Raw genomic sequence first — 19,190 nt, forward strand, 5'->3', positions numbered from 1 at the left:
ACCTGTACCCCACGCTCCCAGCCCATAGTCCCCCAACCCCCTGGTGCCCCTCATTCCCAAGCCACAGTTCCCCAGCCCCTTGACCCTCCACAGCCCCCTTGCCCCCCACAGCCTTGCCAGTGCCCCTCACTCCTGCCCCCCAGCTCTGCTGCCCACACAGCTCCCTGCTACCACTCCAAGGAATCCCCCTGCTTCCTTCCCCTACTAGAGAGGCAGGCACCTGTCTCCTCTTCCCCCACTGCTGCAGCCCTAGTGCCAGCAGGCACCTGCCCCCCTTGCACACCCATCCACACACACACACACACACATACACACACACACACCACTCCCCCCCTCAGAGTCCCAAGCCCTGGCCCTCCAACCTCCACTTCCCATAGACTTACTTGCTTTCAGCAGCTGGTGCACATGTGCAGACACACATGATGCCCCTGTCTCCAATTGCATTTCCCTGCTCTCCCCAGCCCCAAGCAGCTCCTTGACAGGACAAGCTGGGAAGTGCTGGGAAAAACCCAATGCTGAGCAGAGGCAGAGCAAAATCCTGGATGTTTGTTGATATTTTTAAAAAGCACCCAGATGGAGATGGGAGGACCCAAAAAGTGGACATGTTCAGGAAAACCCGGACATAGGGTAACCTTAGGAAATACTATAAAAGAACATCTGATCACTGCAAAGGTATTTTAGGCTAGCGTAAAGAGTTTTAAATGGACATGGGTATGTATTCCAACTCTGCTTCACGTATTTAAAAGTAAAAGCCTGGAATGAGTTATACTGTACCTAAAGTAAGAAAAAGCCAGTGGGATGGCATCTTCAACTGAAAGGTTCTTCATGATATGGTTTAGTTCAGTACTACGATGCTACTTTTTTAGCAGAGATTACACATTTTACAAGCTTCATTTCACAAATGGTCCAAATATGTTTGTACCATGAATGCAGAATCCAGAATCAATTAACAGATTTATTTAGACATAGGAAGATTATTCTTGGCAAGATATCAAGTTTCTCTTTTGAAAAATGGTACATTCTTTGGCCACTTAGCAGGATAAAAGGTTATATCCAATATACTGGGAGAACATGTATAATTTACATCTTGTCTCCAAATATGCTATTTAACATGTAATAAATCATAGTCATGGGAGAAAAAATTAAAAGGATATACTGAATATGTTTGCAGATTATAAAGCAAATTTACTGACCCTAATCTTCTCCAGTGGAAAATTCTCTTATTCGGATATATATATATATCTCCAAATATATATATGCATGCATTTATGTATGTAAATTTCTTAAACATTTATTTTCCTCCAACACAAGTGAAAAACATTTTTATGGCATGTGTAAAATAAATTATATAAACATATCTATGGATAAAATATATTGACAATGACAGTTTAAAGAAAAAATTATATAATGGAGCATAGACATAAACTGTATGAACTACAACCTCTTTTTAGTTTCTGTTACAAAAATCTGCTCGACAGAAAAGGATTCAAGACTTATGCAAAACTAATTTTAGAAATGTTTTAAACATTTACAAACATGCCTATACTACATTGAAAAGCATATTACCAATACTACTTCAACTCTAGCTAGCTTGGATAATGACAGCAGTGAAGATATAGCAGCACAGTCCTTAGTGCGTACTCTACTAGGTGGTCTGGGTACACAGGTTGTTATCCCAGGTTGAAGTCCAAGCTGAAGTCTGTGCCAACTTGTTTTCACTGCAACTGTTACCAAAAGCTAGATACTTTACAGCCAGCACTGGAACATAGATTAAACCTCCAGCTATGAAATACATTCTAGGCAAGTTTATACTAGACTTTACATCTCAAAAGGAATCCAGTTCTTCAGGGTACCATTTGTTTCCTGATGGGTGCTAACTGCTAACTGAATGGGGATGAATGGCCAAGGCCAAGAAAAAACATTAGCTAGTTTTTAAAGAAAAGAGTTAACATGCCATGTAATGTTACAGTTTAACTGCTTTATTTGGAACTGATTTTGTGTCTCGGACCTTATGCAAAACTCATTCAAATTAATGAGAAGGCTCTCATTGCCTGGATTGGGCTTTCAATTAGTGAAGAGAAAAACACCAACTTACTTCAGTATAAGCAGAACTGGAACTTCAACTTGCATCTTATACAGAGGTACATGTATCATGTGTCAGATTTTCAATTAAAATGACCTGAGTCAATATGGGTAACTGGTATCTTCTAACCCAGAAGATAATTCATAAGAAACGATGCAGGGACTTCAGAAATCAGATTCATATACTGACCACTACTTTAGATATAACAACAATATGTTACTTACTCTTCTTCCTTTAGGTCCCTGTAGCCCAGGAGGTCCTCTTGCGCCTGAAGGACCCTAAGTATTAAATCAGCTCATTACTGAACATCACCTATGAAAGGACCTCCAGAAACAGTAAGAGGGCTGTTATAGAATACATGTCTACTGATATAGTAATTCAATAAAGACAATACAAAACAAAATATTTAGGGCTGTTGAATGGTTAAAAAAAAAGTAATGAATGTAAAAAAATAGTTGTAACTAATCACAATTTTAACCGTGCAGTTAAACAATAACAGAATCCCAATTTATTATAAATATCTTTGGATGTACACACGTATACAAACCCTAATTCATTCCCAAGACCTGGCCCTCCAACCCCTGCCCACCCCTACCATACACTTATCTGAATCCAGCTGCTGAGTCTGCTCCCAGGACTCTGCTGTGTGTGTGTGTGTGTGTGTGTGCGCACGCGTGTGTGTGGTGTGTGGTGTGTATGTGCGGTGTGTATGTGCGTGTGTGTCCAGGCAGCAGCAAGGGAGGAGAGGCTGCTTCCCCCACAACACACAGGCAAGCATGCAGCAGTGAGGGGAGAGCAGTGATTAATGCGTCATCAGCAGCAATTAATGCACATTAAAAAGTAACGCACAATCAAATTAATGTGTTAATTGCAGGCATTAATCATGATTAACTGACAGCCCTAAAAATATTTCTTATTCAAGATCCACATTCAATCATATCATCTCAATATATCTTGTCCAATAAGATAGGCTTAATGGTACATTGTGCCATGGTTCTGGGGAAGAAATAGTAATGTGATGTTCTCATTTTGATATACTCTTCCTAACAGTGCCATCAGTTAGCTCATAACTTAGCTAGCATAACACAAAAGCACTGTATTCTGCTTAGAAATTGTATTAACAAAGGAGATTCAGTGTAATCATTGTGCATAATGCATCTTTTTCTAGTGAGCTGGTCTACATAAGAAATAAGACTTGTGGCCAGCAAACAGAGCAAACCTTTTGGTGTTTTTGGGTGCTTCTTCATTTTCCATCCCTCATAAACACTTGGACACATGCAAATTAGGATAGTTAGTCAAGTTAATGATTAATAACAAAAACATAATGAATTGATCACCCATAAAATTAACATTTTAATGTGAAAGTAAACCATTCTTCTATACTTACAGGCAGTCCTTGTGGACCTACAGGCCCAGGGCCACCGGGAGGTCCTGGATACCCCTAAAATAAAAGTATAAATAAGGGACTGAGTAACTCCTATTTAATTGTCTGGAATGTACTGCAAGCCACCATTTAATTTTCTGAGAGCATAAGAAAAACAGTATTTGGCAGTCCCTTCCCCAAACATTTTGTATATAGAAAGAAGATGTACACAGATATATCATTGAATGTCGGAAGTGATACGCTGGGTTCTCTAACATTTTTAAAAAATTTTCCTCATCACTAACATTAATAGTCCACCAGCTTGTATACCAGCTAAGAAAAATGCTACCCAGAAGCACGGTCTGGTGAGTCCAAAATGGTGGCTTTGAAGGTGATGTTTGTTAAAACAATCTCCACTAAAACTGTAATAGAGAAAATGTACTTGCCAAGGTGTGATCAGGCACAGCTCTAGGAGTGTGTACAACATTTCCAGCCTGTCCTAGAGATGATTCAGTGTGGTACCTCTCAGAGATAGCATAACTAGTTTAGAACAGCTGATACAAAATCTATTAGCCCACTAATATGTTACTCCAGTGCTCTGCACCATCTTCCTTCTGAATGAAAGAGCTAGTTTCAAGCTCTCTGGTCTTGATTTTCAAATCCATCCCAAGGATTGAAAGGCTGCTTCTTCTCGGTGGACTATGACCTCCTACAACACTTACTATCAGTTGTTTCTGTGAAGAACAGTTTAGTGTTGTTTGTTAAAGATCATTAAACCCAGGGGAGAGGGAGATGTCATGTAGTAATGTAATGCATGTTACCTACAATTCTCTCTGTTCTTCTTACAAAAAACAAATGAAAAGCCTATAAATATTTTCTATGTATTACTGGACCACTACAGCCCTTGGAAGCAGGAACATGTTCATATGTTAACTAGTGCCTTTTCAAAGCCATGTTGGAGATGGGAAGTTCCTTTGGAAAATGGGAAAATGAATATAACTTTGCTTCCGTCTCCTGAGAATCTGCTTGAAACCAAGCTTGTAACAGGGTAAGGCTCAAGTAAGGCTTATAACACTTATAATGAATAAGTGGATATTTACAGCTCTTAAAAGTCTTCCTTCCCCCTTCCCTTCCCCCCCATGCTCAACAGCATGTTCCCTCCCCTCCCTTACCCTCCCCACCTCCAATGCTGCTGAACCCTGCTGACCCAGGGTGGTAGGGCAAGGGCTCCTAAGCTGCTCCTGCTAGGCTGCATGTGAACCCAGGCTTGGTAAGAGACAGCAGTGGCAGCAGCTAGGTTCCCTTCCCCTGAGCCTGTTCCCAAGCTGGGAGAGAACACTCAGGGGGACTGGATAAGAAGGCTAAACCTGCCTAGTGCTGCTGCTGTCCCTGGCTGAACCCAGCTCCACACGGGAGAGCTGGAGAGGGCAGAAGTGGCTCTGGAGTTCCCTCCCACCCCACTGCCACCATTGGCACAGCCTGAGACAGTGGTGGTGGTGGCGAGTATGGGAAGGTATGGGAGGGGAGACGACTTGCTGCAGAACATGGAGAGGAAGGGAAGGGGAAATTCTTACTTGCTTCAGGAGCTTAATGAAGTCCCTGGCTGCTGCTTCCCCAGTGTGGTTGACTGAAAAGGGGGTGCATCCGTGCCATTGCACCCCCCTTGGATCTGCCCCTGAATACATCACAAAAACTACTTTCCAGTGTTACAATGGCCAAAATTAATTACTTTGAGGGAAGGAAAGTTCCACTGTAAATACTGCAAATAGACAGATATAACAGTTGTATCACTATTAAAGGATACTGATATAAACTGTAACTGTTACATCTGTGTGATTCTATGCAGTACAAGTCTAGCAAAACCACTCCAACTTTAGTCTGGTTTCATTCAGGGTTAAAGTCAGAGTGATCCAGACGTAAGAGTGCTGCTCTCCCTCCCCACCCAACCATCACTAATAGAGTGGCTGAAAAGTATGTTTTCCTACCCTAAGTAACATAAATCTAACTGTACCTCACTGATTGCTTACCATGACACCTTTCTCTCCAGGAGGGCCCACTGGTCCTGGGCTGCCCCGCTCCCCCTTTAACAAACAATTGAAAAAAAATAAACAGACAGGTATCTAGGCAATTTCCTTCTGGATGTAGAGTGGGAAGTTTTCTTCAGTCTGCAGCCCTTAAAGTTCTTGTAACATGGACAGCAGGCAAAGCAAGGCAAAAACAGAGAGCAGGGAGCACCAGCTTCTCTGGGGTAATTTCAGATCACAGATACACGGTCCAAGCTGCCTTTACAATTGATATTTTGGAATTAGCAAGGAGTAGGAAGATGAGTGATTAAACTGGGGAGTATTTTTGGGACTGCTAAGCAACCTGGGTAAGAAAAAAATATTAAAAGTAATAAATAATACTAGCTCAAACCATATGTTTTTATACAGATGTATATGGTACTTCATAGTACAGTTTGATACCATAAATTATGAAGTCAGAAAAGCATAAAGGAACAGCATAGTCATGGAAATCATTATTTTGTCACTCAGAAGTTTATTTCCCTTTGCAGATAGATTAACTTTATTTTGCTACATTTCTTCTTCGTTCAGCAACAGTATCTAAAAACAATCCTCTGAGTATAATTAGGAAGTGTCCACAAATTTAAAAAAGGCCTTTGATATCATATCTAGGCAAACACTTAAAATTAAAGCCTTCTATGACTTTTCTAAATTTAAGTTTTGACCACTGATATTTTCATGCTACATATTTCCATTCCCTGATAATATAAACTGAAAATAATTATATCGTATTTTAATGGAAATTATAATGTAGTCATAGAACAGGATTTTTTCCAATAACATCCTCTTAAATTCCAGCTATGAACTGAAGGGAACTAATTTATCCCTGCAGGGTGGAAATGTGGATGGCGCTGATCATTTTGACAGTCTATTATGTTTTATTATAATTGAAACTGACATCCAGTCAAGTAAAAGTTTCCTGTTTTTCATCTTTTTTTCTTAAAAGAGTCTCTTTAAACATTCTAAGTTTTACCAGACTTATTTAATTAACTGTATTTAGAAACTAGCTCAGAAATGTTATTAAATGCTTACTGCCAAGTAATAGTGTTCCACTTCTCTGTCAACTTCAGAACAAAGGGTATGGACACATGACACATTATGAAATAAATTGACTAAGTGGTAAAAGTGGGGCAGATGCATGATATACAGCTTTAAATCAGTATAAGTCACTCAGAAAGTGAGGAGTAAATCTCCACTGGTGTAAATTACATCTGGGTCCTAATCATGTATTTATTCCCTTAGCCAATTATATCCCAGGGCAACAGCTTTACTCAGGGTAAAGAGACTCCCTCACCACCCTGGTCATAGAGCCTACTGTAGGTATACAGGTTGAGCTAGCTCCGTGATTCTCAACCTGGATCCATGGCACCCTCGGGTGCCTTAAGATCCTTTCAGGGATGATGTGGGGTGCCACAAAGTGTTAGCTCCATTAGGTGTACAAACACAATTCATAAGATAAAATCATTGATTTCAAATAAAAAACCATAGGATTAAAAAATTCTGACTGGTTGTGATCTTTCTTTGCTCTTTGCAATAGAAAGATTGCTGTATTATTTTCCCATAATCAAAAAATGAGTGAAAACTAACAGTTGGCATTTTTGGAGAGGTGCCTTAAACCTAACAAGGGGTGCCTTGGTCTAAAAAGCTTGAGAACCACCAGGCTAGCTGATGGTGTGTCCACTCCATACTGGGCATGTCTACATGAAACATTTACTGTGGAATAGACTAATTAGACTAAATACAAGTACTATCCTGCTGCAGAGATTTTTACTGTGTCTGCACTCTAAGTGGCCAATGGCCACTTGATTAAAACAAATAATAAACTCAGAGTAGACTTAATGCAGTGGGTAATAAAGCAAGCACTTGGGAATGAAAAATATCTCTTCTAACTATATCAAAGACACAACCTTAAATTTCTTTATAAAATAAAGTCCAAGGTGCCACAAGTTGGACAGGTGTTACATCTCTATTAGAATATTAGTTATGTCCCAGTAATCACTAAATTACCTATCATCAACATATAGTTCCACAAACTGATTAATATTGCTGAATATATCAGTGCTATAACTTACCTTTTCACCAGGATTTCCAGCTGGTCCAGTTTCTCCAGGTAAACCCACAGATCCCTACACATGAAAATAAAACAAATTTTATTAGAGCAATGCCCATACTGATTCAGGCTTTTGTATCCACCAACAACCTAAGGCTAGACAGTAGAGCCTGTATTCACCCTGGTAAGCCACTTGTTTCAAGTAGATGTAGTGGTTTTAGACGGACTATTTGCATAAATGTTCGCCTGTGAGAAATCCATTCATTTTAGTAAGTGACTAACTGTACTCAATAGGACTGTGCATGAGTGCTATTCTCAGTGAGAAAGGGGTGTATTACCTAGCTAACAGTATTTTGGGAAAGATAACAGTGTTTTATGTCAAATCCCCCCCAACTCTATCCTCTCCCCACAGCACTTCAGACTTTTCCCTACTATCCTGTTCTTCAGTATTTAGCAGGAACTTCACTATTAATGGACTAGCCAATTCCTGTCAAGAATGACCGGGGGTGGGAGGGGCGGGAAACGGAGTGCCATCACCCAATGCCCCATGCTGCCACCACTCTGCCTCTGGGGCTCCCCACCCTGTCCACTGCTGGCATTGCCCCCCCTTCCATCCTATCTGTTCCGTGCCATCATGGCAGTGGTCTGCCTTGCCAGTCTGTCCTCACCATCCTCCTCTGCCTCCAAGGACCAGGGCCAGGGCCAGTGTTGTGTTTTTCTGTGCTTGTGTTTTTTTTTATTTTCCTTTTGCATCTGTTGGATGCCATGGCAAGGCTGGATCTGTCTCCAGCCCTGTGCACCATCCCCTACCCCCTGCATCCAGCCCCATGCGCCAGAACGGGAGGGGCGAGGCCAGCGCTGCCTCTGGGCCCTCAGTCCCTGCTGTCATGGGGAGGAGTGAGTAGGTGGAGATGGAGGCCTGCATCCGTCCCTGGCCCACTTCTCACCCAGTCCCATTCCCCGCCGTGATGCTGTGGTGAGGCGGGATTGCCTCCAGATCAGTGTGACCTTCCTCCCCTCCCCCCAGCTCCCCTGTGTCTGGCCCTGTGTTCTGTCACTGCTATCTGCAAGCAGCAGGGCTGGGGGTGGGGGAGGAGGGGTAGTGACCAGCGCTATTGGCCTCGCCCCCCACTCTGTCCCCACTGTCATGGTAGCGCTCCACTGTGCTGCTGCCTCCTGTCTGAACGCTCTTGGAGCACCCTGATTGGTTGCTTCAGTCAGCCAATCAGAGTGCGAATAAAGCATTATGGACAGACAGACAGACAGACTAAGGCTTTTATATATATAGAATTCTGCTGGGAGTACATGACTGATGTAAGAAAGGTGGAAAGGTCCCCTGCTCTCGTATCCACAAACAGAAAAAGATGTTGCAGTAAAGTGGAATACTGAATTATTATGATAAAGGATTTGCACCTACAAGCCTCCCAGGCTGGGCCTCACCATACCAGGAGCTCTACAAACATATGACTAAAGGAGCTTCTTGCTCTGCCAATACTTCAGTCCTGGCAACACATTTCCAAAAGAGTATAAAATATGTCACTGAATCAAAGACTGAGGGAGTCCAAATCCCTTCAAAGGCAAAACTCTAGTGGATTTGGGGTTCAATTACTTTCCTTGAGCTTACTATGGACAAACTGACCCTCTAAATCAAAGGGAATTTTGGCTAAAGCACAGGATCAGATTCTCTACCTCTTTTTTCAATTAAATAACTCCATTTGGAGACTTCTCCAACAATATCCATTAGCAATGTACTAGATACAACAAATGATCCATATGAAAAGGTTCCAAGAGCATGCTCTACTAATAAAAGTTGAGATAATTTCAAACTAACTCAGTCTCTCTAATTCTGCTCTTGTTGAAGCCAAAGTAGGAATGTTAATAGTTGCTGGGTACTTCCAGTGCACACAATACCATTGTAACATTCAAAGGGAACTTAAAAAGATAAGATTTAATATCACTGTGATACTAGGCCCTGACTTAGCAAGGTACTTAAACGCACAACTTAGGCAAGCACACGCCTCCCAAGTCAGTGCCTAGGGCTGGTGTCTCAGTTGTCCCTCTCCCCCACTTGGTTATACTACTAAGCGTTGACCTCACTGAGTTCATTCACATGAACTCAAAGTTCATTCACATGAGCTTAAAGTTAGGCTCTTAAGCACCTTGCTAAATGAAGCCCCCAAACAAGAAAATTTAGAGCTAATACTGTTTTGAGAGGGTAACTACTTGACTGCTACCGTGATGTTCCTCTTCACGGGTATAGAGGACTGAAGGCCACTTACATTTTTTCTTTTTGTCTTCTAGTTTAGCAAATTGGTTATTTTTCTATTGGCTATTTGGCTAAATGTCATTAGTCACAATCATAGGGTGCATCCAGATAAGCATATATATTGTGTTTCCTCAGGGACAAATAGCAAGTGGCATGTAGTTGTGCCACTACTGCTTGTCCCAGGGGAAAGCCCATGCACATACTCTCTGGCATGTGGGAAATTGCCCTGGATGGGGTAGGGGAGGCTGAGTCCAGCATCTTGGCTGGCCCCAGCAGCCTTGCCTGGGGTCTTTGGGGCATCCTGGGGTGCCAGTGGTAGCAATTCAGGTGTGTGGACCCTGGCTGGCAGCCAAAGTGTGGCTTTGGCCAGTCAGGTTCTAGTTTTGTGGCAAACGCTGCTGCCACATGTGCTGCCTTGCTTTTTTTTGGTGCAGGTTTTTTGACACTGGGATCTCCCAATGTCAAAAAACCCTGCTGCGCTGCTAAACAGCAGCATGGTGCAGCACATGTGGCTTACTGGTCGGTGGCGCCACACACTGCACATGCACACTTGCCTGGATGCCCATAGAGTTTCTCTCACACACTATGATTAGTACTAATGTGCATGAAGAACATAAAAAAGATTTATTTTAAAGAGGTTAAATTAATTTCAGAATCTTATCCTGTGTTGTTTGATGGTTTAGATGTTCATTTTAGATATTACAGTGATGAAGCTGGGTTTCAGGGGTGGAAGGAAGCAATACATATATGAATACCTATGAAGACAAATATGCTGACAAAGAACTCAAAGGAGTTAATGGAAAGATTTGGAGTAAAACAGCTAAGAACATTCATATAAAATGTTATAATTCTGCATTATTTTTATTTTTAAATCTATGAATAAAGAGCACTGCTCAATGAAATTAACTTATTTTTTCCTAAATCTCTCTAACGTGTAAATAATTGAAAATAGGCAATCCTAACAGCTTTAAAAGGCAGAGGTAATCGATGTTCTACTATTGAGTTGTTGTTGAAGCATTTTTCCTTCTGAACTCTATTAGTATTTGTTTTTTTTTCTTTTTTAACAAAATGGAGTCATGATTAATGAAAGGAGGGGAAAGAGCCTAAGGGCAAGTAGACATATCTATGTAGGGATGAACTAAATAAAGCCTATTAACAGTGTTTGCAAAACTTTTCCACAAAAGGCTTATAAAATTTGCCTAGGAAAAAAATGAAAGCATCCCCAAAGGAAGAAAATTCCATTTAGCTTGTGGTTTAATTGAGATATAATCATTAATCCTACTGCACATGCTTTCCCCATACCCACACGTTGTTTTACTTTTACTAGCTTCACCACATGACTCTACCATCCTGGAGACACATTCCTTTAGTTTGAACTGCCTCCAGTTTCTAAGCCAGAAAAGACTTTGAAAATGAGACATCCTCTAAACAAATGCAAGTCAAAGCAATGCATGTGTGTGTGTAGGAGTTGGGGGCTGGGGGGACTGTTCTTCATATTGAACAACAGAAGGAATATCTTGTTTAATATTAATGTATAATCAGTCTTTCAGACCAGTGGGAAAACATAAGGGAGAATACCAAATGCTGGCACCTACATCTTGTGAAGATATGTGTATTTGTCATTTTGTACATAGTAACAACTGCTCATTTACTTTAAGCAAAATCCTGGCATAAATTAAGGACTCCCATTGAAATTAATGGGAATTTTGCCACTCACTTCAATGATTTCACCCCTTACAACCATTGAAGTCAACTGGATTGCTCATGTGAATAATTGCTCACCCATGACAGTGAACAGTTTATAATTTGGCACTGCATTATTCCACATAATTGGGAAATAAAAGACAAAACAACTAGACTAATTAAACCTTAAATCAGTTACCTGCCCTTGTCTCTTATGAACAAGTAGGTATTTGTCTCCTCCTTCTGAGGTAGCTTAATGGCTCTGAAATTTGTGTCCTAAGTATAATGCACATCATAGCCTGAAATTAGGAAATTAATTGTGAAAAGAACATACAAGTGAACTGGCAGGTAGATCCTCAGATGCTGTTAATTGTCCCAGATCTAATGACTTAAATGCAATAGAACTATGACAGTTTATCCCAGCCTGTGACTGTACTATAGGTAAGAAGTGTTCTTTCTTCCTGCTGAGAGGCATCTTAGAATCATAGAATCATAGAAAATTAGGGTTGGAAGGGACCACAGGAGGTCATCTAGTCCAGCCCCCTGACCAAAACAGAACCATCTCCAACTAGATCATCCCATCCAGGGCTTTGTCAAGCCAGGCCTTAAAAACCTCCAAGGATGGAGATTGCACTACTTCTCTAGGTAACCTGTTCCAGTGCTTTACCACCCTCCTAGTGAGAAAGTTTTTCCTAATAGCCAATCTAAATCTCTCTTGCTGCAACTTGAGACCATTGTTCCTTGTTCTGTCATCTGTCAACACTGAGAACAGTTTAGCTCCATCCTCTTTATAACCACACTTAAGATAGTTACAGGTAGGGCTGTGCAAAGCTTCAGTTCCTGATTTGATTTGGTGGAGATTTGGCCCAATTTGGTGGCCAAATCTCTGAATCCAAATCAAATTAGAGGACCCTTTAATCTCCCTGAATCAAATCAGAACCCTCTGAATCGACTTAGAGAAATTTGGTGATTTGGACATAGACACAGTTTTAAATGTTTTTTCTACATACCTCTAGGTAGCAGGTTGCTCATGAATGCTGCGATGCTAGGGCGGATGGAGTGTCCATCCGCCCCAGCATTGTACCATTCACGAGCCATGCTGGTACCTCAAGGTATGTAGAGAAAACATTTAAAGCTGTGTCTATGTCCAAATCACTGATTCTCTGAATCAGCATCAGATCTTCAGATCTGGATTCAGCCAAATCGAATCAGGGACAGTGAATCAACAAATCCAATCAACGAATAAAATCACTGTCCCTGATTCAAGCTAAATCCAAATCTGAATCAAACAGGGCCCACTTCGCACACCCCTACTTAAAGGCTGCTATCAAATCTCCCCTCAGTCTTCTATGCAGACTAAATAAGCCCAGTTGCCTCAGCCTCTTCTCCTAAGTCACATGCCTCAGCCCTCTAGCCATTTTTGTTGCTCTCCGCTGTACCCTTTCCAACTTATCCTCATCCTTTCTATAGTGAGGGGCCCAAAACTGAACACAGTTCTCCAGGTGTGACCTCACCAGTGTAGAAGAGAGGGAAATAATTACTTCCCTTAATCTGCTGGCAACACTGCTACTAATGCTAGTAGCCTTCTTGACAACAAAGGCACACTACTGACTTACATGCAGCTTATTTTCCACTGTAACTCCCAGGTCCTTTTCTGCAGAGCTCCTGCTTAGCCAGTTGGTCCCAAGCCTGTAGCGGTGTAAGGGATTCTTCCATCCTAAGTATAGGACTTTGCACTTGTCCTTTTTGAACCGTGTGAGATTGCTTTTGGCCCAATCCTCCAATGTGTCTAGGTCACTCTGAATCCTAGCCCTAACCTCCACCGTATCTGCTCCACTCTCAAGCTTGGTGTCATCCGTAAACTTGCTTAGGTTGCAATCTATCCCATCTTCCAGATAGTTAGCGAAGACACTGAACACAACTGGCACCAGAACTGACCCCTGGGGCACTCTATTTCAGCTTGAGAACATTTAATACAATCACAGATAGAAACTGCTTGGTGATGTGTTCATTTGAAATAGTTACTTTTCCTCTAATGAAACCTCTCAGATATTTTTTTTATTTTACAGTGCAGCCCAAGTTTGTGTAGGGAAAACTGAAAATGCCCATATTCAGGCTCTGTTGGAGACTCCTTTTTGTTACATATGCAGTAATAAGCATAGGCACGTTTTCCCTCAGACATAAAATGTAAGGAGGGTGAAAGAAAATGCATTGAGAAATAAGGGGATAGGGAAGGTAGCAGAAAATCTGTGTGCGCAATGGCAGAAGGAAGCATAGTTCTAGCTCTGAGTTAACCATTTGGAGAGGTGGAAAGAATAAAATAGACATTCAGCATTTTGTTAAATAAATAATAGTAGGGCAACATATAAGGAATTTTATAGCAGTAGGGAAACAACAACACAGCCTGTAGATATGGGAAATGTTATATACATTTGGGGTGCAGATAGTAGTGCAGCTCCCCACTATAACCAAGAAGGAAGTGTTACAATGATCTCCTGGAACAAACAGAAATTCACTGTTGGTTTCATGGGGAAGGGGAATCTAGCAGTGGGTTTCCCCTCACAATAGTTCCTGCTCACTGCTAGGGTGCAACATTTTCAGAATGGGAGAGGGGGAAGAGATCAGAGACAGCTTGTTCTAGGGGCTCCCCAGCCAGCACTGGAAGGTGGGGTGGGTGAATTCCAGCCTGGTTTGGCTCCAACACACCTGGCCCACTTTGCTGTCGGGGCTGAAAAACCCCCAAACCGAGCTCCCTCTTCCCATTCTGAAAACAGCTTGAGGCTGGCAGGCAGCGCAGACAAAAGTTACAGATGATACTGGAGAACTCAATTCAATGCTGCCTGTGGAAGATCCTCCAAATTCAGTGGGAAGAGAAACACACTAATGTTAGCGTCTTGCTGCAAACAAACACCAGAAGCAGTGAGGCAATGATCATTCAGCATCAACTTTGTTGGGCCGGCTGTCATCATGATGTCCGACTCCAGAAGCAAGTTTTATTTGTCCAGCTCAGCCAAGGTGTATGCTCAAAAGGAGGGCAGAGAAAGTGCTTAAGGGACATCCTCAAGGCCAATTAAAAAAGATGCAACATGTAGACTGTTGCCCAAGACTGCCCCAAATGGAAGAAGAGTCTACTGCAGGGATCTCAGTACTTTGAAATCTCACAACAGCAACAGGAGATGGAAAAGCCAGAGTGGCAAAAACAGCATGTCACAGACCAGATGAAAAATCCAGCACCACCCACCCCACACGGAAACACGTTTGAGCTGCAGTAGTCTGTTCATCCTGGATAGGTCTCATCAGCTGTCTTCGGACACACAGGTAAGTCACTCATCCTCAACTGTGAGGGGTTGCCAAAAAAGACAATGGAGAACTTGATTACATATGTGAAGTGGGTAGATTTTCAACAGTACAAATAGGAGCTAAGGACCTAACTTTCACTGGGAGGTGGGAGGCTCTCTGCCATTTATGTTTTTGAAAATCTTTCCAGTGGTGCAAAAGTGGTGAGAATTCTGGTTCAAAGTGTTCCCTTGTTTGTAAGCCTTTTTGTATCTTGTTAATTAACAAGCTAACAGTTTTCTGTCATTTCTTCTTGATGAAATGCAAAACAAGTTCAGGAAACCATTTTAACTATACCTCAAATTTTTCCCAAAATAAGTAATTTCTATGGTTGCCAAGTGGAAAAAAAAAATCAAACAAAACTGCAACAGTTAGCAGCTATACACAAACATGCTCCAGGTCTGGAATGCATCATGGCCTCAGAGAATGATACCTCTATTATCAAGCTCCAAGAAAATTGCTTTAAGGGGTCAGGTGCTATTGCAAAGTGTGTACTGTTGGAAGCATGTTGTCAATATCCTTGCCATAGTAAAGATCTGGGGCAGGATGTGGATAGTTTAAGTGGAACATTTAAAAAACGTGGAGTTTGAAGGAAGAGTATAAGGCACCCAGAATATGTCATACAACTGTTAATGAAAGATGGCAGAAATATGAAAGCTAGCACTAACAAAATATATGCAACTGTGTTGCATCTGTAAGACATTGAATCAGATTACATAAATTAGACTGTGATTCAAATACTGGCAATTGCTGTCTTTACATATGCAGAAACATAACGAAGTTTAACTAGCATCAAGCAACTTTTAGTGGCCCTTAAACAAGACTTTGTTTTTCAAGAGCAATACTATTCACACACCAGTTAGCTCATACTCCTTCTATAACTTAGTAGTTTATTCTGTTGAAATCATTACTATATACATTTACAGAGCAAAACAACAATGACATCAGTGATTTCTGCCTTTGAGCAAAGGATGTTTTGTTGTATATATACATTTGTGTAAGTTCAAGCCCATGCTACTGGAAAATATTGGGTGCAAAATAATGGCTAGATTTTGTGATTTCCACATTACTGTTTTCTTTGCATTTAAGTTGCTTGGGGAAATTCACTGTTTAAGTATATTGTGATTGCAATACAATTGTCACAGGCTGCAAAGGTGCTTTGCAAATCTCTGACCTTTGGGAGGTGAGTTAGTTAACATGCCCAGTCAGCTCAGGAAGGAAAGAGATGGCACAACAGGCCATGTCCAGAGCTAGTACAATTTGAAGAGGCTAAAATAAAAATGGGGGAAAAGAAAAGGATTAGGGGAAAGAGAAACATGGAGAGAATATGGAAAATCAGCACAAGCTAAACTAAAGACCACTGAAATCAATGGGGGTGTTTCCACTGACTGAATGAATTTCAGATCTGGCTATAAGAGAAGGTGGTACAAAAAAGAAAGTAGGAGGAAAGGGAAAAGGAAATTAAAGGGAGAGGCAGGAGGCAAGGGAGCAAAGAGTGAAAAGGAAAGGAAGGGGAAAGGGACCAGAAAAAAAAGGAAATAAATCATAAAGTAAAAAGACTCCAAGAAGAGGAGAAAACCAGGCAAAGAGTGTGATGAGAAACAAAGGGGAGCAGGCAAACCAAAGCAAAGCAAGGAACAGGGAGGAGAAAAAGTCACATGCTAAGGGCAGCTCCAGAAGCATACTAGAAAGCAGGAGGATGGGAAGGGTACCAGAAAGAAGAAGATGGCTGTCATGAGCCCATTTTGTTTTGGGGTGTCATAGCATGTTGTGGAGCTTTTCCTGTGTTTTATTGTATTGATATGGCACGTGTGGTCTTGTTGGAAAGCACATGTTATGCTGTATCTATTTACATTTTCCCCACTGTATACATTTGTCTTTGTATATATTTATAACTTTGGGCATGGTTCAGCCAACAGACTGAGACATGCATACTGAAAGACAAGTGCCACTCCCAGACACAGGCAGAAGATGACATTACTGGGTTGGGCATCCCAGGGCAGTGTCAGCCTGCAATGGGGGAATCAATACCACCATGGAGACAACAAAGAGAAATGGTCCTTTAGGCAGTGGGGCTTCAGGCACCTCAGGCAGACCAGAATTTTCTAGAGGATTCTGGTGAATTGTGAGTAATTAGAATAATGTTGGGGGGCGGGGGGTGATTGGAAGTGATTTAGGAAGTGAGCTGTGGGATATGCTTGGTCTTTTGAATTTTCCCCAAGCTGGAGATGGTTCTGAGACCCCGGCTGCCAGGGTTGACAGTATCAGCAGTAAGCTGATCTTGAAAAACACTGGCAGGTCTCTCAGGAGGGCTATGGTGTAGCCAGAGGAGAGGGTAAGAAAATGTCTTCCACAACCTAATGGGATGGCCACACAGGGCTGGTAGATATTCCCTTACTGAAGCTGCAGAGTCCAGTGTAAGGGCAGTGGAGTTGAGGTTTGATGGGGGTAAGGAGCAACCTGGGTTTGTTCTTTAGGACAAGTAGCAGCTCAGTGGAGAGAAACTCAGGGCTCTGGAAGAGCCTCTGTGGATGGGTTTGTCACAAGGACAAAGAAAAGAAGAGAAAATGGGGATAAAATTTAAATGGCTTAAGGTAACACTCAAACCTGCACTGCCATGGCAGAAATTCCTGATTCTGCAGGCATGAGTTTAGCCACTTCTTCAGGATGCCACTGCTTGGCAGCTGTCTGACAGCATGTGTGACATTCCTGTACTTTCATGGTCTATTTAGCAGCTGGTGCCTTCCCAGACTGCACTTCCCAGACTTCAGCTTTTGAATGGATTGGCACTGAACCAATGTGTATGAGCTTTGGCAGCAGCTGCTGCTATCTGCTACCAGAAACAGACATTGCTTTACAAGGGGAGGAGAACAAAAAAGCAGGAAGGGCATCAGTACTTCTGCTCTGCTCTACAGAGCAACCTGTAGAGTGGGGTTGTCCAACTGGCAGCCGTGAGCTACATGTGGTCCCCAAGGAGTTAACCTGCCCTACCCCCAGGCTCTTGGTTCAGGTTCAACTTTCCTGATCATTCTTTTGCTTCTGCTGCCAGAGTCTCCAGGCTCCCCTTCCCTCCTCTATTTTCTGCTGCCTGTCCTTGTTCCTGGGGATGTGGCGGTGTGGTGCAGCGCACAGGCCAGAGGAAGCCTGGGGCCAGAGAGTTTGAGTGGGCCCAGGGGCACCATCATGATGCAGTGGGGGGCCCAATCAGGAGGGGGGCCCTCATGGCATGTGGCTGTGGCGGCTGTGGCTGCCAGCCACTCAGAAGTTGGAAAACCCTCCTGTAGAGCTTCCTGCTCCACAATGGGATCTCTTGGACACATATAGAAAAATCTATTACGTTCAGCCAGGCAACTTTGAAAAAATCAAGGTACAAATCCGGATGGAGAGCTAATCTTACATTGTGGGAAAGTAAGTCTGGGAACCTAGAGAGAAAAATCAGCAACTGCGTGAACAGATGCAATGTGTATGTGATCCAACACTTGCTGGCAATGCTGAAAAGCATAGAAAAGATCTTGAGGCCAGGGGCTGAGGAAAACATTTCAGAGAGTACTCACGCTGATGTGGAAGCATTTATTGTTTTGATTGGTGTCAAACAGCTCTATTGGTCAGGACTACCATCAATGCAATAAAGACTTGAAAATTGAGTGATCACTCATGGCCAGCTGAGTACTGTTTACTGAGGTAATCCGCCAGACCTTTGCTCCTGGTAGGTGACAGGCCATCACAGTGTTATGCTGGGAAGCCGGTATTATTTGCTCAACTTGGTTGTTTCAGGAAGGGCATAAAGGGACATGATTCCATGGGGGCATGATACACAGCAGAGGTACTGCTTATCAGGATCTGTGTTATGGTTTCTTTTATGAACAGTCTCTGAGACCCTGGTGGTATCAGCAAAAAGGCCAGGTCTGGGGATTCAGTGTCACTAGTTAGTAACGACATTATGAAGGACCTTGGTACTCCTACGTCTGCAACCATGGGTATTGCTGCCCTAGAGAATCTTTGCCAGAGCTAAGAGATGTCTGAGACAAAGCACCAGATCAACCAGCCTGTTCAAGATGATCAGGCGCATGCACTGTGATTGAGAACAGTGTTTCTCAACTTAAAGATCATGTAGGTGGGACTTCAACACATCGCCAGATTGAAAAAATCAAAGTTGTTTACACTTCAAATAGATGAATCAACAGATATCTTGAACAGTGCAAAAGTGGGGTTTTGTTTTTATCATGGTGGGACAAGGGTATTTTGAAAAAATGGTTGGTGGGATGTAAGGTGCAAAAGGCTGAGAATGGCTGATGTAGAAGACTCAGCGGGGGTGGTCAACAATTAATTTCTTTAATCACTCCCAT

At 42.2% G+C, this 19,190-nt stretch overlaps 1 protein-coding gene across 2 annotated transcripts in view; it reads right to left on the minus strand.

Moving 5' to 3' along the window:
- COL24A1 (collagen type XXIV alpha 1 chain) overlaps nt 1-19,190 on the minus strand; it is a 301,453-nt gene that overhangs the window by 94,536 nt on the left and 187,727 nt on the right. For both annotated transcript variants that reach the window (XM_019501556.1, XM_019501555.1), the window contains 4 exons: nt 7,582-7,635; nt 5,474-5,527; nt 3,471-3,524; nt 2,308-2,361 (listed from right to left, as the gene is read on the minus strand). In XM_019501556.1, the coding sequence (XP_019357101.1) occupies nt 2,308-2,361; nt 3,471-3,524; nt 5,474-5,527; nt 7,582-7,635 (216 nt within the window). The remainder of the gene's footprint in view (nt 1-2,307; nt 2,362-3,470; nt 3,525-5,473; nt 5,528-7,581; nt 7,636-19,190) is intronic.

This window comes from Gavialis gangeticus, unplaced genomic scaffold, assembly GCF_001723915.1.
Source record: "Gavialis gangeticus isolate Ggan-Ray unplaced genomic scaffold, GavGan_comp1, whole genome shotgun sequence".
Classification (NCBI taxonomy): domain Eukaryota; kingdom Metazoa; phylum Chordata; order Crocodylia; family Gavialidae; genus Gavialis; species Gavialis gangeticus.